This window comes from Scatophagus argus, chromosome 18 (genome assembly GCF_020382885.2).
Source record: "Scatophagus argus isolate fScaArg1 chromosome 18, fScaArg1.pri, whole genome shotgun sequence".
In the NCBI taxonomy this organism is placed as follows: Eukaryota; Metazoa; Chordata; class Actinopteri; family Scatophagidae; genus Scatophagus; species Scatophagus argus.
In genome coordinates this window covers 6,037,636-6,054,611 of record NC_058510.1, presented here as the reverse complement: position 1 = coordinate 6,054,611, position 16,976 = coordinate 6,037,636, and the positions used below count along the sequence as shown (strand labels likewise).

The following is a 16,976-nucleotide window of genomic DNA, read 5'->3' as shown; positions in this document are numbered from 1 at the left end:
CTTGACTTTTTTTACTTGTTGTAATGTGTAACTAGTATCTTTACTCATGTCATGAATGCAAAAAAAGGCTCAGTAAGCCAGCTTTAATTAGCTGACCGTCCAAGTGCAAAGAGCTATTAACTTGAACAAAAAACGGTCACCACAAATTTTAGAGACTCTACAGTTTGTTTAATGCTACGTAAAATACGGTTCTCTTCCGCTGTTGTGGTTAATACTAATACTGTAAAATACCTTTTTGATGGGCACAGTCACCGCCCCGTTGGTGCACGAAGTGGCTGCATCGAAGTTCAAACGGATGTCGCTTTGGATGGCTAGCTGACCTTACTTAACGGCTACCTAGAAACTTAGCATTTTCACACACTTTGCACAAAGGAGTTTTAATTTTCATAAAGTATATAATATAATGCATCTTTATATTTACTTATACTAACTTTTAAATATTTTTTGTTTTAATTTGTTTGGGTTTTTTTTTACATAGAGAGGTTTAGCATCATTAAACTCACGGGAGTATACTGCACCTTAGCTTACAATACAGTTTACTTGAATCCAAATTTTTGTAGCCCCGACAGACATGGTTTTATTATTTAACAGCTTATCTCTGCACGCTCAGTCACCTCTGATAGCAGCGTACAGGAGGACGTGGAGACCGGTAGGCAGCTGTTCAGCCCTGCCCTGCTCAGTTTCATATATGGGCAAGGTAAAAATGGCAAAGTTTGACGTGACAGCAGTAGCTGCTAAAAACAGCACTGACACCAGCGAGATAGCAGCCGACACCCGCCTGGAGAGGAGCAGCAGGCCTACACATTAGCCTGACTCGGGCCTACTGTGGCTTGCGTTCCCAAACGGACTTTTAGCAGCTTTACCAGCTTTACAGTTCGTGGTCTTCCGTCTGATTTACTTCTGGTGGTGTTTTATGATTTGCTGAAAGCGTCTGTCAAAAATGAATAACACGGACAACCTGGAGAAACAGCTGATCTGTCCCATCTGCCTGGAGATGTTTACGAAGCCTGTGGTTATCCTACCCTGCCAGCACAACCTCTGCAGAAAATGTGCCAATGATATTTTCCAGGTAAGCAAATGAGCTGAATGGCACTAATTTGTTCCTAGTATTAAAGGGAAAGTATTAATAAACGTGAGGATCACAGTTGTGTCACATTTGCATCTCCAGTTGACAGCCTACATCATTTAAACCTTTGACAATTGTATGAACTTGCACTACATTTGTAACGTATAAAGGGCAAATTGGTATATAACATATAATATTCTCATTTGTAACTGAAGAGTAAAGTTAAAAAAACATTCTTTTGTGTCCCAGCTGATCATAATTTAACACATGAGGCTGTATTCAGTGTAATTAATCAGCATCAGAAAACTGTTTGAGATTTAGTTGTTATATTGTTATTCCTTCATTAAAACGTCTGCCAACAGCTTTCTTGGCGACAGCAGGACACTTCTGTGTTTTGAGACTTGGTCATGGGGTTACAATTCTAGTTATGAACCGTTTGTTCATTAATTCACTAGATTAATGACTGCTGAGTGAAACGGTTTGTTTAATTTTCGCAACTGAGATCAGTCGTGTCATCACACTAAATGTTTGACTTGTGACTGTCGACAGGCCTCAAATCCGTACCTTCCAACAAGAGGTGGCTCCCTTACGTCTGGTGGCCGCTTCCGATGCCCGTCCTGCAGACATGAGGTGGTTCTGGACAGGCATGGCGTTTACGGTCTGCAGAGGAACTTGCTGGTTGAGAATATCATTGACATGTTCAAGCAAGAGTCCAGCAGGTGAGACACATCAGGCACACAGATGTACGGTTTCTTTGTCAGTGAACGCTGTCTTTAACCCTCAGAGTAGTAGTGAACAGAGGTAGCATAAGGATAAACTGGTGGTGTGATGGTTGGAAGTGTAGCTGTTAGTGGTGCCGATGGCTTCTGAGTCAGATGGGGATGAAGGTGGTGGTGGTGGTGGTGGTGGGGGGTCTAGTTTTAGTCATGTGTCTACACAGATGATTTCCCTAATCCATCTTTGGCTGTGTGGCCAAAAGCGTTATAATACATAAGAGCCACAACACTCATACCTTCTGAATGCTCACCCTCATACTGGATCAGGATTTTGTGGGTTAATGTTAAACAACAAAGTGAACTGTTCTACTCCGGATTAATTTGTATGGGTTAAATTGACCTGACAACGTAAGTTTGAGTTGTTAATTAGAAGATGGAATGAATAGGACATAACACCATACACCTGCACCCACATCTGAATACTGCGCTGTGTTGTGGTGATGTATTGATTACAGTGCTGAGTGCAATGTAAGGTGAGAATGATGGATCATCGATAAACTGCTTAAATGTGTACCTGTGACATTATCAAACTGACATTACAAGTCACATCAGTATGCTCTGAAATGCACGGCCTCGACAGAAACAACACCGCTGTTCTCTTTAAACCTCGACAGCAGCAAGCCAGCGCCAGAGAGAAAGGAAAAGACGCCCATGTGCGATGTTCACGAGGAAGAAAAAATCAACATTTACTGCGTCACCCATGGTGTGCCCACATGCTCTTTGTGCAAGATATTCGGAGATCACAAAGACTGCGAGGTGGCACCCATAACCAGCATCTACCAGACGAAGAAGGTGAGGTCATGAACGCTGTCAGTCTTCATGAGATTCTGAGAATTATGACAATTAGATAGATATGTTTGTGTTAAAATAATGTAATTTTTTTAAAAAAAGCAAACAGGAAACTCTTGGTCTGTCCATGTTTCCTCATGAAGTACAGTTATCTCAGGTATTTACTCTGGCGTGTCCTTGCCCCACAGACGGAGTTGAGTGACGGGATTGCCATGATGGTCAGTAGCAACGACAGGATGCAAGGCATCATCAGTCAGCTAGAGGAAGCTTGTCGTGCCATAGAGGTCAGTGTCCAACTGCTGCAGAAGCTGGCCGCTCACTCACACAGCAAGCACTCACTCTGTGCACACGCTAATGCACCTGCACTCACCTGCACAGACGTGCTAACAGACGTAATGTGTCCTTGTCATCGCCACGCTCTCTCTCTCTCTCTCCCTTTGCTTTTATCTGTCTGTGAGATTTAGACAGAGAGGTGGAGAGAGGAAAGTTAATGTCTGGCCACCTCAGTCTGTGTTATTTTCTCTTTTCCACATTGTCTTCTACATGCACTTAGCAGGGCACTCCGTTCTGCCTCAGACCGAGTGACATTAGAAAACACGCAGCATAATTGACGGAGGGAGAACAGAAAGCTTTCCCATGGTTCACGTGCCACAGTTGTGCATAACAGGGTGTAAGCTGGAGTGGCTCCAGTCCCCCATGTGTCACCCTCAGTGGCGTCACTAATGAAGGGCATGCAGAATGCCCTCTTTGCAAAGCATGTGGCTCTACTGCCTGGTGGGTAGACTGGCTAACTGGAACATTTGTACTTACAGTATTTGCATGGCCATACATGGAAAGCAATCTTCATTTTCTTTGGTTTGACCTTTGGTTTTGAATATTCTCTGCTGCATCTTAGAGTTGGACTCACATACATTTCTCACCTACAAGACTGTGATAAATGATGGACTTTTATTTATAATAATTTATGATATCTCCCTATTTGTGTGTGTGTCTCCTTCTGTCTCTTGCTCGCTCATGTATAGGAGAATGGTAGAAGGCAGAAGACTATGGTGTGTGAGAAGTTCGACCAGCTGTACTCCATCCTGGAGGAGAAGAAGAGGGAGATGAGTCAGAAGGTGACAGCCGAACAGGAAGAGAAGGTGAACTACATCCGGGGCTTGACCAGGAAGTATGGAGACCATCTGGAGGAGAGCTGTAAGATTGTGGAGATGGGGATCCAGACTATGGAGGAGTCAGAAATGGCTTTATTTCTACAGGTCAGCTCCAACGGCAAGTGGGGTTCAAACTCAACGTAAACGGTTACAGTTGTCAATATTTTATGTATAAGCTGGATATTTGGTTTCTCTTGTCTCCTTCAGAACACAAAGCCTCTCCTCAAAAAGTGAGTACATGCTTTTATGCATCAAATAATTCTACTAACAATGAGTGACAGCGCGAACACATTGGAGGTGGAAGCGCCAGGAAGCAGCGCTTGTTTCCTTTTAGCGCAGAGGTCGTCGTCTGACTCCCCAGCTGCAGCAGTCGCTCCGGCAAAACAGACAAACCTCAGTGGAAATCTATTAAAATAAGTATATTGACTTTTTGACACTGTGGTTTTACACAATTATTCCACATATTTGTCAGTTGTGTCTGGACAAAGGAAGAGAGATGAGCAGACACACACATTCACACACACTTTTGACTGATTATGACACAAGATCCTTTTACGTTTATTGTTGCAGAAGAAGCAAAAACTAAAGCTTGATCAGCTCCGTGTGTGATTAGAATAAAGTAGAGGAGCAGGAGACTAGCGTGAAGAAATGCACTTTTAACGTGCCAGCCTAAAGCTCCTAACACTATTAATAACTATAGTTGGGGTTTGTCTTTTTTTAGTTACCTTTTGCAGGTTTTTTTTTTACTTTTATTATTCTTGTGAATGATTTACCAAATTTACATCTGCACCCACACAGAAAACCACCAGGCTAATGCAGCAAGATCACACGTGCTCTCTGCGAGCTGTCACACGTACTTCTGTGAAATGTGGCAAGCCACTATCTTTAGCTGTGACATCCCAAAACAGCCTGTGGAATCACAGACTGATGACATAGAACAAGTGTTACATTGACTGTTTAAAGCGTGATTTTTTTTTTTTCTTCTTTCTTTCTTGCACCTTCTGCACTCAGGATTGCAGACGCGTCCAGTATAGCACACTTGGACAAAGTTGAGCGCGGCTACGAGAATATGGATCATTACAACATCGAGTTCAAGAAAGAGAGCAGGGCCCTGCGCAGCATCGACTTCATCCAAGGTGAAGTGACAGAGTGGGCGATGGCAGCGATTCCCCGCTCACAGCTCAGTCTCGCAGTAATCTTGGCTTTTATTTCCCTTCCTGCTCTTTCTTACAGATGATGAAGATGAGGATGAAGTGGATGAGAGCGGAGAAACGGGCGCTGAGGAAGAAGAGTCGGCCCAGACAGCCACTCCGATCCAGCCGTCTGCCCCCCAGCAGATGAACTCGTCCGCGAGCGCCGCCAAGAGCGCCTCTTCCACCTAGCTGTCGGCCGCCGGCCCAGACGGCGCCTATATCGGGAGCAGGTTAAGTTTTGCTAGATGCTGATTTCGGGTCAGTTTTGATACTTTTTTCCCCAAGTTTGGGAACAAAGAGATGGATTTAGGTCTGTGCCAAAGAGAGAGTTTGAGGTAGATCTGAGCTAGATCTGAAGGACGAGACAGGAGTTTCAGTCCCCTTCTGTCTTTGTTTTATTGTGATTGTGTTAACGTGCTTCGCTGCATACCGACTGATCTTGTACGTTTTTCTGTCTGACTGAATACACATTTTGGTTCCTCCTTTAGCTGCTTAATTCGAATGACAGACAGACCACGTATGTCCACTGGTTATTTCCAGAATTTAGGCTCATACATATTTTATATGGCTGACCTTTTGCGACTCACCACTCAGACTGCATCATTAGAGAGCACGACAAGGGGGCCTCAGGTTTTCCTCCCTGTCGTATACTTTTTTATGACCAATATAACTTTATCGGTTGGGGAGCAGAGTACAAAACTATTACTGTGACATTTCAGTATCTCAAACATGCAACAGCCTGTGTTATGCTTTGTGTTCTTTTATTGTGTAACAAAGGTTTATGTTTCTATTTTGGGCAAAAAAAAAAAATTGCCTTGTTATGGTTTATTTTATCTTATGTGCCATTAAATTGTACAAACACCTGCAGGATAGTATTTCTCAAGTCTCGTCTGATACCAGATGAACAAAAATGCAGCTCTTCTCAGTTTCCTCTCACTGCCACATGTGTCGCTGTACTTTGTGTGGTGGTTTGTGCCTGGACTGAATTACCAATGAAATGATTTTGTGTAACACCCCACCCGTTCGTTTGTCTGTGTGTGTGTGTGTGCAAGTGTACAGGAAAGGGACTTTTTTCTCCCTGCATCTCTTCTTCACATTCTTTTTCATTTGTATCTGTCACAGTAAATCCATCCAGGAAAAGGCATTACGGCTGTTTTTATAGCTTGTTCAGGCGGTGTCTGGCCGAGGAAGCGTCCCTGCCCACGTCCTACTGTACATATCAGAAGGCAGCGAGCATCAGGCCCCCACTTCTCTGTTTGCTGTCCTGCAGAGGTCTCACCTTGCTGTGCTTGCTGTTGAGCTAGCCCTGGCTAATTATTTGTGTGAGTGAGTTGGATCCTTTACAAATGGGCTCAATGCAGCACTAAGCCCCACATTGCTAAGTGGGCCAAACAGAATAGGATGACTCACACCCACAGCTCTTGTTTAGTTTATCCTGACACCTGTGGGTCAAGGATCAGCACAGCACACACACACACACACATGGTGTCTTTCACACTCATTAGCTATCAGTGGTGCATCCTTCAGTTGTCTGTGGTTGCTTCTTGCTGGAATAATGAGAACTGCTCCTTATGGATTAAGGGTTTAGGAGAAAGGATGCTTTGTGAATCTTCTCCACCTGCATGACTGCATGCGCTCTTACAGCGTCCTTATAAACATCTGTATTTTTTGTTTGTTGTGTTTGTTGTGTTTGTTTTGTTTTTGTTACAGCTCATGTTGTGTGCGTTAGAGAGGGGGCGCTGTGTTAACCCACGACTTGGCTCCAGAGCAATGCCATGGTTACACCATATAAGATGTTTCTTTTTCTTTTAGAAAAACCCTTCTCTATCAATCAATATCTGTGTAGGCAACGCTCAGCACGCCATTTGTGTTCTTCTCAACCAACTGTTGGCTTTTTTACTGTAACCCTGCACACCTAAATGCATTTTGTCTGATGTAAGAGTAAAAATCAGAAATGGATATGTCAGGAAACATTAGCAAACGGTGTGTTAGTCAAATTAGCAATTAACCTTACTGATACAAGTTAGTTTTCATGGGGGTTATTATTAACCCATATGTAAGGATATCCACAGAGAAGTGTAAGCATTGTGTTTATTTTTGTTTTTTATTAAAAAATATAGATATAAGACGTTCTCTTGCACAACAGAAAATACTGGTTGCACATATGTTTATTAACAAACATAAATATCATAAATACAGTGATTCATAATCTAAAACAAATGCCAGTTTTGTCAATGCAGTATTTCATGTCTTAAAAGTATATCATCTCAAATATGAAGAACAGTGTAATTCTACAGATTTGACACCAACATTAAAATGGTACAATCGGATCATTATAAGTCGAGCCCGTTTACACTCCATAGTCTGACGTTAAAGCTATAAATAATAGAGTGATAAAGCAGCACTATATTGTACAGAGCATGTTTTGTGCTGATGGTAAAAATGCAAAGAAAAAAAAGAGAAAAAGAAAAGTTAAAAGAAAGGGAAGGGAGATCTTTGGCGGACTGGGCAGCTTCATTTCCCGAACAGCTCCATCATTCTTCTGTTATTTTGCGCTTGCTGGGCCAGCTGTTCCGCCCTCGACATCTCCATCATCTCTCGGAGCAGGTGGAAGGTCAGATCCAGGGATATCGGCGGGTCCTCGGACCTCCTTCCCCTCTCCATCGACTCGTCCCCGTGGTCTCCGAAGCCGCTTATGAGCGCCCTGATGTTCCCAACTTTCCCTTGTAAAAGACGCCGCGTCAGCTGGAGTTGCAGCGCTCTGTTGTAGATGGCAGGTGATCCGCCGGGATACACGGACGATGATGGAAAAGAGTTAGAGTCCCCGTTGCCCAGTCGGATGAAATACTCCTCTCCAAGCCGCTCCAGGATGGGACCAGACTGCTGTTGCTGCTGGGAGTTGTGGCTTTGGGGAGCTGGGACGCGCAGGGCACCGCCAGGGCTCTCAATAGCCCGACATTCGTAGCGGGGTAAGAAGGCAACTAGCAGAATCACGGTGGTACCAAGTAAATTGAGCTTCATGTCAGGATATCAGCAGGAATCTGCGAGGAGAAACACATGCCTGGATTATTTCTATGAAATATGCTTTTAAAAAAAATCTCAGTTCGGGTGTGAAATGTGCTGCGTAATGAGGAATTTACGCACGTCAAACAGGAATCACGTCAATGTAATGTGGAATATATCGCGCGTGAAAAGAGAAAGATTTTTGGCTCAGTAAAGGATGGAAGTTTGACTATCATTCTCTGCCATCCATACTTGTTTCCAGTACTGTAAAACAAAATCAAGTTTGAATATACAATGCAGCAACTAAAGACAAAAATCCACTTGGTGATCTGCAATTCATTTTTTAAAACGTTTGTAAAACCGAAGTGCACGATCTGTTTGGCCAAATTTATTTGGATCTAAGTTGTGCCGACAAAAAAATAGGTGACAAGTCAAAGAAAGCATGCAGACAAAGTCACAATATGTTTGAAATAAATGAAGCCTTTTCATACCTTCAATCTTTAGAGGAGGTCCGCTACAGCCGTGTAGGTTGCCAGGTAGTTGGCGAGATGCCGCCCTCCTTCACTTCTTTGAAGAAACAAGTATATTGTTACTTAAAGAGTAGATGCTGAATGGACTTATATAGCCAGCCTCACTATAAGTGTGGCGCTCCAAGATGAGATTGAGTCTGCGCGTTCTTGCCTGGGTGTAACGTGAATGGACGCCTCTGACAAAGTGCTTTAGTTTAGATGAGATGAGTCATATGTGAGTGTGCGCGCGCGTGCACGAGCGTCTACCTCTGTGCTTTCAGAATAGCCCTATAGGTGACACACCTGCTGGCATTTTCACATTAGTTCGGAGTAATTGTAGGAAATGACTCAAAAGTGAAAGAAGAGAGTGTTGGGTCGAGATAAGTTTGGAATGTCTTGCTTTATTCGTGCTCCTCACTCACAACTCATTTTCTGAATTATGTGCTCGTGCAGGATCAGACCTAAATGCTCTCGGCATGTCAAATAAATAAACAGTGGCTGTTCTTTTTGTTCTTCATCTTGGTAATATTTACAGAGCCACAATGCAATAATAATGCATAATCAGGAGACTAAACACAGGAAATGCCTCAAATAGTTGCAAGAACAACAGGTATGTTTTGGTGCAGTCTGCAGGACTGACTTTGTTTCTGCATATTGCACCACACTAATGATTCCAAAGCTGTTTCCTAGTTGACTTGTGTTATATTCAGTGAATGTGCATCTGCAAGCAGCTCAGGCTGAGAGAGGGGCATTGTCTCCAAGTGATTCATTGCTGCTGCACATACATACGTCACTACATATGCCACTGGGTGCCTCGGACACCTCGCTCCAGAGGAGCCCACCACCGAGCCGCGCTTTCAAGATGGAGAGCTTAATCCAATATCTGACAAGCCATTAGAATTTTAAACAGGTTGATGATTTAAATAAAAGCAGAACTCTCACTTGTCTGTTTCTCTGCTCCGGTGCAATACAATGAAATAACTATAATGTCTGCGGACTCACACACAGTGAAACATGTTAAAAGTGAATTAGGAGCCAAAGTTGTCACTTTTCCACTCGAGCATGAACTCCACATATCTGTTAAGTCGTCTTTCACAATGTGGTAAAACCCTTCCAATTTATCCTTAATTGTAAATCCATTTCAGCCAGACATTCGGCCCAGGAAAAGTTCCAGACATACAGCGTATGCAGAGGTCAAAGTGACTTAGCACATACTGTGCTCTCAAGTAAAGAAAACAGCCAATTTAAGAGAGAGGATTTGATTTTGGAAACGCAGAGTACAAGATGGATCTTTCATCATGAATATCTGCCTTCTTTTCTGATGTTCACGTTTGCTCTGTGGGGGCGTTTTTCAGTGTGGAAGACATCAGAGTTTAATTTGCAGTCGGTGTGAAATACTTCCTCCTATAGCATCCTAGCACTTTGTTGCTCTTCATGCCTCCCTGCTGCTCCAGGGGAGGTGTCAGGTCCCATCACGAGAAACACATGTTGGCTGACACAAATAGAAAACACCACCAGATGAGAGAGTGGCTGCTCGTGGTCAACTCATGTCACCTCATTTTCAAATCACTGTCCCCATACGGATCACTGGGAGAAAAATCCTCTCCTGTGACGCCACACCGGAAGAGACTCAGGCTTAAAACATTATCCCATTGTTTCCTCAATTAGAGCAAGTCTCTCAGACGATTAGATTAGATTAGATAAAAATCTGAATGATTCCTCCGGAGTATCTGGGATGTTACCACTTACTATGGCTGCCAACCTTAGTGTCTGACCTCTTTCTGCAGGTAGATAACGCAGAATAAAAATGATCAGATGAAAATCTGGACTTAATGGAGTAAAGTTGAATCCCCCACAGCAGAGAAAGGGTTTCACAGAACTGCCGTCAGACAAACAAACTCCATGGCAACAGATTCTTTTAATTGATCATTTGACTTTCCAATTGTGATCCTCAACGAGGAGGGACAAGTGCTTCTCATCAAATTGTCCCTTCCTGAATAATTGGACAGCTTTCCCTTGTGGATTTAGCCTTGTTTTTACTAATACTTCCGGTGTGTGGCTCGACTTTGACAAACTCATTTTAATAAACAAGGTCGCTCTGGCTGTGAACAGGTAGTGCGGTGCTTATTGCATGGACCGCAGAGCCCAGGGCCCCACACTCAGACCACCACCTGACCTCAGTGCTGCAGCTCAGGTGTCCTTCTGGTTTATAGTGCAGTGATATAACCTGTTATAAGAACACCTCTCTAATAGAAGTGAGAGCTTGGCCTTTCATCTTGAAAAAAACAAAAAAAAAAAACATGGAAAATTTTACAGAAATGACATTTCTTGTTCCATCCAGTTCATCACAAAACTACGCAGAGCATTCATGCAACCCGCTCACTAAATATGTAAGTAATTAAATGTATGAAAATATTCCATCATGGCAGTTTAAGGCCAAACAGACTCATTAATCATGCAGATTAAAAGCTGCTGGCTAATGTCTCCCTGCGGTTTACTTGATGTTAAAGTATTCTTCAGTGCAACTGAGCTGCTTTTTAAAAAGAAGCTATTTTGAGTTTGTTTCAGGACGTTTGAAATAATAAAACATAGCAACCTTCTGAAACTCTTCAGCTGATCACCTTTTGAAAAATTAAACGTGAGACAGCTGGCTTTCCTGGGCTTCTCCTCTGGTTTGCATGCAGCTCGACAGAATGTATGCAGCCCTGCATGAGAGTGTGTGAAGCAAAGCTGTCCATAATGCAGCGAAACCCCCAAGGGCCGTTCTGTCTACATGAATCTAACGTGTAGCTCTGAAGGCGTTAAACCAGAGCCTTTCCTAATGCTTGTTCACATAGTGGATGCAGGTCTCCTCACACAGGGGTCACAGAAGGAAAGTGACGACATTTAATCTCCTATTTAACGTCTAAACTCCCTTTGCTGTTTGTTCACAACCACAGCTGACAGTTCAAATTTAACCAGGCTAAACATCCAAATAGCTTTCATTTAAAAAGCTTATCTTTAAATTGGATAGTACATACTTACATCTTACCATCTGTCTATACATAATCTATTGAATATATTAAGTTAAAGGACAAGTCCGGTGTTTTCCATGTTTTTTTTTCTTATTAACAAAATCCTGTGAAAACACCAAAACCGACAACGTGGCAACAAATCCTTTATTACTTTCTGACGCTCCTTCCCTGTCTGTGCCACCATCCTGTTCCTTCCTTTAAAGGTGTAACTCTTTTAAAACGGGACACAGTAATATTGTTTCATTGCTGTAAAGACCTCAGTGATTTCCCATAACAGCTGCAGTTTTTATCAAAGGTTACCCAAATACGGCTACGTGTTGCATTTGTTCAGAACTTTATAATTCACATTTGGCGTGCTGGCTACTGCTCACCTTAATAAAGGAGAATGTCACCCAGTGCAGCTGTGTGGCTCATTTATGTGTCTTTCATGGCTTAACAACGAAACGCTTTGGCACAGTTTCATGTAATATGTTAGATATTGGAAATCCAGACGGTTCTTGTTAGAATGATCACTTCATTGTTGGTTTTGTTGTTTTTCATGGGATTTGAGGCAGTATTGTTGTTGCACCTCTGGTGTTTTCAGTGATAGAACAAATCTGGATTTAAACAAACTCACAGGACAAAAACATGTTCAAAATTCAGCAATTTTTGCCACACGTCTACTAGAAAATGAATTACCTGCTATGCCTATACCCTTTAGAGGGTTTAGTTTGCTTTTCAGAGATGCTAAATGTTCTGCTTCTGTACATGATTTCGTGACGTTGAATGATTTTTTTATGTGCTGTACACAAATGTTTTCCTCAAATGCATGGCTGCAGATAGAACACTGTTAGATTGTGTAGACTTGACTGCTTCATAAGGTGATAAAAATTGCCATCTCAGGAGAAATCTAGGGCAAAGCCATTGTTCCAGACTTGTAACCCACTTTTTTCCCTCTCTTTGATAGCACATTTTGACCATAATTGGCTCTTAGGTGCCCCTTAATCTGAACATTGTAATGATGATACAGTCTTCCCCATGTAGTCTAAGACTTGAATCATTTTTAACCCAGTGTTTCTGTCAAAATACTGGGTCTTTCAGTCTTTACGTAAGCATAAAGTGTGACAGGAGAACAAAGTAACTCCAGGCCTTCGTGCTGAATGATTGACAAACATCATATACTCTGGCACTGACAGTTATCATACAGGCTAACAGCGTAGACAGCCAGGGAAGAGAGACATTTCAAACGGTTTTCTTTGTTTTAGACTTGGCTTGTCCCTGAGCATCAGTGACCTTAAAAATCCGTATTTTCTTTCAACACGGCTACCATCGTTGCAGCAATCACAGGCATAAAGGCTGAAACGGTTGAGCGGGTTTCTTCCTGTCTCTGTGGATGTACGTCACTTGGCTTTGTCTTACAGAATTCAGTGGTTTACTCAGAAGTTCATCAGACCAAGCAAGGTTCCCAATATGCAGATTAGGGTGGTCAGGCCTGATGTTATAAAACCGTTTCTGTCCTTTACGCAATAGTTTAACGCCAAAACTCTTCCCAGTCGTACGCTTTGCTTTGAAGAGCACTCGGTTTTGTTTGATGTAAGATGCATTTATGGTGAAGTGGAGTGCTAATTAGAGAAAACAGTCAGTGTAGGTGGAGGCAGCGTGCAACTTTTTCCTCTCAAACAAAAAGAGTCACAAGAAGTTGTGGTTCAGCATCAGGATAACCAAGACTGCATCACACTGTCACCACACAGTCAACACATGTCAACAGGCGCATTTGACATAAATTATGTAAGAGTTAACCTCTTGGCCCTTGTCTATAAGCGACTGGAGATGTGACGCTTCCCCTCTGAGTGGTGACCACTTCATTGAACTGACTTCAGGTTGCCAGTGTCCGAGAAAGCTTTGCCCTGCTTCGATATGTGTACAAACGGGGCGCTTCATCCCCTCTTGAAGCCATGTGCACAAAGCCTCTCAGATGGTTGCACTGGACATTTCCCCCATAGCAAATTAATAATGCATGTCCCCCACCACATTAGACAGGATGCAAGCCAGTGAAGATGCAGCGAAATCAGCTGTGTTTGTGCAGGACGAGATGCGTTGTTGTTTTTCAGAAAGTGCATATAAAATAGTCTAATGAGACAAACAATAGTCCTGAGCGGCTAACAGGGACAAGAAATATCTTGACGGCCCTTGAGCAGAACGGGGACCAGAGAGACCACACGAATATAGTCTTGATTTTGTCTTAATCATATCATAAGATAATAACAAGAGTGTCTGTCCAATAAAAACACTCAGTACATAACTGACCTCGTTATCCGTGCTCATTTTACCCCTGAGTAAATCGAATGACTCATCCTTTGTTTTGTTTTCTCTGTTTGACTGATTAAGATCAGAAGACTAGTGAGGGGTTTCTACAGTAAGCAGCAAAACAATCCTCTTCTCTAATTGTTTGTGTAGGTGTCTACTATATGCTCCCTCCTTGGTTTCTCTCTGATCATCAGCGAGGAGCTAACAGGCTCTGATCACCCAGTGGCATCAGGCCAAAATCAAAAAATGAGACAATTACACCAGACAGCAGCACACTGGAAAGGAACAACTCAAGAAAAGAAAAGATGGAGGAAAGAAGGAGCAAACTCTGTGGACAAAAATAGGTTTTGGCTTTTGTTACTGTAGACTGAATAATATGGTTTCAGTAAATAAAACTGCAGTGTTGAGAGCGTAAACTGTGTCAGAGAACCATTGTCGGACTGAACTTTGTTCTCTGTGATTAATTCGATTGAGTGGCTGTAATTTAAAAGCTTCCTTGCTTTGCATCAATCAGCTGAACTAGTCAAATAAAACTAATGTAATGAATCAATCAATCAGCAGAGATACACACATTAATCTGCTCATGTGTCAGAAGCCTTCCATCAGGCTTAACCCTCCAGAGAGAGGCAGAGAGCGAACATACAGTACAGAGGCTTGTGATCAGAGATGCAGAAAGCACATAAGTGGCAGACAGAAGGAAGGAAGATGCAGGTAGAGTCAGGACGGTTGGCAGGTAGTTGAAAACGCAAGCTGGCCCCGTCTTGTAAATTCATCAGCGTGATTGATTGGACGACTCTGGCGTGACATCGTTTCTTGAGATGAGCAACATAGAGAGGCAGCTGTCCGACAGAGAAGAGGTGCCAGGAAGTGCTCTGTCCTTCACCGTCTCCTCTTTATCCAGTCATGATGGGAGGTCATCCAAACATTTAATGATACAGAGGATCTGGTGTAAGCTCTTTATGAGGAAACATGCCTTTGAGGTTTGGGGGAGAGGAGAGAAGCACATAGAAAGAGGTTTGTCATTAAAGTTCACACCTCATGTTGTCTTTAGACAATCAGTGTTGTCCAAAATCACTCACCTGCAAGTGATTCCCCCCCCAACCAATACTGAATTTTCAAGGGTGATACTGAATGATGTCTTTTTAACCCTTTTAGATTATGTCTACAGTCATATTGTGGCCATGTGTAACAATGTATGCCAAAACAATTACATAAAAGTCAGTTTCTTTGCATTCTTAAATCAAAATCCAATTGTATTTTCTTCTGGTATAATAAAATTTCTTTTAACCAACAATATCATAACTTCCAGCCATCAGTCAGTCAGCGGCACAGATTTCATGTCAGAAGCCTGCTGCCATAGCTTTTCTGAGGATCGGGTCTCACTCTAAATGTAAAGAAAACTCGCCTTAACAACTTAAAATAGTTTCTGGTTTGCCCTGTGATGTCCTTCAGTTGCTCTGCCTGAACTCTCAATAGAGTTTCCCAATGAACAGATGGCTGTGCTCGTTGCTGAAGTTGAAACTAACGCTACTGCTAACCGTACCAGGCTGAGGAGACAGTGAACATGACCAGACTGAAAATGGACTCCACTGTTAGACAGTCAGCCATGCAGCTAACGGTTAGCTGTCCTGTTAGCTGACTCAGGCTCAGTGTGCCAGCAGCCACACCTGGCAAGAGACCCACCTTGTACCGCTGTGACCATCCTGTCGTTTTCCATCCGTCATCAGATGCTGTTTTCAGGACTAGTCAAGTCAAAAAGTCCCTCCCTATAGCTGAGCATTTTTACAGGAAACATGTAAGCAAATAGCGCAGCACCTTCCGTTTTAGGTGGACTGTGAAAAACCACCAGTGCCTATGAAAACCTATTTTAATGTGACTCAGACAGTCATATACACAGACAAGGTAATGTTTTAAAGTTTTATGCACAACTCAACAAAACATGCAACAAATATCTGGTTATTTTTATGTCTTTAACTTCACCCCAGTAAGAGAAAAGCCTCTCCTTCCATATTCTCTTAAGTTTTATTTGCTGGGTTCTTAACTGCTAAAGGCAAAAAAAGAATTAGTTTCTGTTTCTCTCAATTGCAGCTGCCAGGCTGTTATCATGCTGCCAAGCATATTGACCTTGTGAAAGACTTTGCATCCTGATATGTTAAAGCACTGCTGCGTGTGAGCCTGGAGGATATGTGTGTGATCTTCACTCAGCCATCGCCTCAGTTTCTGCAGTGATGGCACCACATCGTAGGTTGCTCACAACGTAATCCATCCCCTTATTTCTTTGTGCTGCCTCTTTTTATCCACTGTCTCTGCCTCAGTTAGTTTGGCAGACACGAGGATATCCTGCTGGCTCTGCACTGATGCTACAACCGGTTCCCTTTTTTGTTTTTGTGTTGTTTCATACAAGGTTATCTGTGTCAAGAACGAGACCTCTGCAGCCCTGTTGTGTTTCCCTTTGGTGCTGCAGCGAACTGCTCATCTGCCTTTTTCACAGTCTATTTTCACCATTCAAACTTTTGGCCTGTCCTGGCATCTGGTTTTGCCCTTTTAAATCCTCGGTTGGAATTAAATAACCTCTATCTGTAGATCTGACTGTTTCAGTTTGCTTGCTAACACTGGCGTCCGTATGTAGTCTAAGCCGCTTACCACATCCTGCCTCAGCTCCTAAATCTCTTCTTTGTTGCAAGGTTCACATTATACCATCTTCTTAATCTTTGGAAAAGCCTCTCCAGTATCCAAAAACTGTATCTTTGCCATGCAGTGTATTTTATTTACCTTACAGTTCACCTTAACTCTCATTCCCCTCAGTGAGTCTCTAGTCATGTCAGCCTCTGGGTCGAAGAGCTCGGATAAACATCACCTTAATAACTGGTAATGATGCAGCTTTCAGATGGTGTTTTGTACATCTCTACAACTGCACTGAAGTTTTTGATCTTTACCTGCAGGTCCAAATGCTGTGACGTAGCACAGATATCTATTAATAGCACAATTAAACCTGCTGCACACTCGTTCTTGCCTTGTCACAATCAACAACTAACACCTCCTTTAATTTATTACTATATTTAAACTTGTTTTGTGTTTAAGGGAGAACACTCACTTTCCTGAAGCAAAAGACTTTGTTAGGTTCACTGAAAATCAACAACAAACAATAAAACTGAGGCTCATCTTTGTCACCCTTGCTCTGTCGAGACA

At 42.6% G+C, this 16,976-nt stretch overlaps 2 protein-coding genes across 3 annotated transcripts; one reads left to right on the top strand and one right to left on the bottom strand.

Annotated features, from left to right (window-relative positions):
- The first annotated feature begins 100 nt into the window (after positions 1-100).
- Positions 101-6,019, top strand: trim55b (tripartite motif containing 55b). 2 transcript variants are annotated; one of them, XM_046371812.1, is made up of 8 exons: positions 101-1,069; positions 1,616-1,785; positions 2,460-2,634; positions 2,820-2,915; positions 3,654-3,887; positions 3,990-4,012; positions 4,794-4,918; positions 5,016-6,019. In XM_046371812.1, exons 1-8 carry the CDS (start codon positions 941-943, stop codon positions 5,162-5,164), a joined length of 1,101 nt encoding a protein of 366 aa, XP_046227768.1. In that variant the 5' UTR covers positions 101-940; the 3' UTR covers positions 5,165-6,019. The 2 variants fall into 2 exon arrangements, with proteins under 2 accessions (XP_046227768.1, XP_046227767.1); XM_046371811.1 differs by having other exon boundaries at positions 105-1,069; positions 2,457-2,634; positions 5,016-6,018.
- A 1,047-nt stretch (positions 6,020-7,066) lies between these two features.
- On the bottom strand, positions 7,067-8,752 carry crhb (corticotropin releasing hormone b). The gene is made up of 2 exons (XM_046371813.1): positions 8,470-8,752; positions 7,067-8,016 (listed from the first exon to the last, which is right to left on the bottom strand). The coding sequence occupies exon 2, from the start codon at positions 7,994-7,996 to the stop codon at positions 7,490-7,492; it is 507 nt and encodes a 168-aa protein (XP_046227769.1). The 5' UTR covers positions 7,997-8,016; positions 8,470-8,752; the 3' UTR covers positions 7,067-7,489.
- Positions 8,753-16,976: the final 8,224 nt, after the last annotated feature.

Bases quoted from the DNA above. Each gene is read 5' to 3' on its own strand.
- trim55b (XM_046371811.1), top strand. From the start codon at position 941: ATGAATAACACGGACAACCTGGAGAAACAGCTGATCTGTCCCATCTGC. The intron at 2,635-2,819 runs GTGAGGTCATGA...CTTGCCCCACAG, and splicing joins GCATCTACCAGACGAAGAAG to ACGGAGTTGAGTGACGGGAT. The intron at 3,888-3,989 runs GTCAGCTCCAAC...TGTCTCCTTCAG, and splicing joins AAATGGCTTTATTTCTACAG to AACACAAAGCCTCTCCTCAA.
- crhb (XM_046371813.1), bottom strand. From the start codon at position 7,996: ATGAAGCTCAATTTACTTGGTACCACCGTGATTCTGCTAGTTGCCTTC.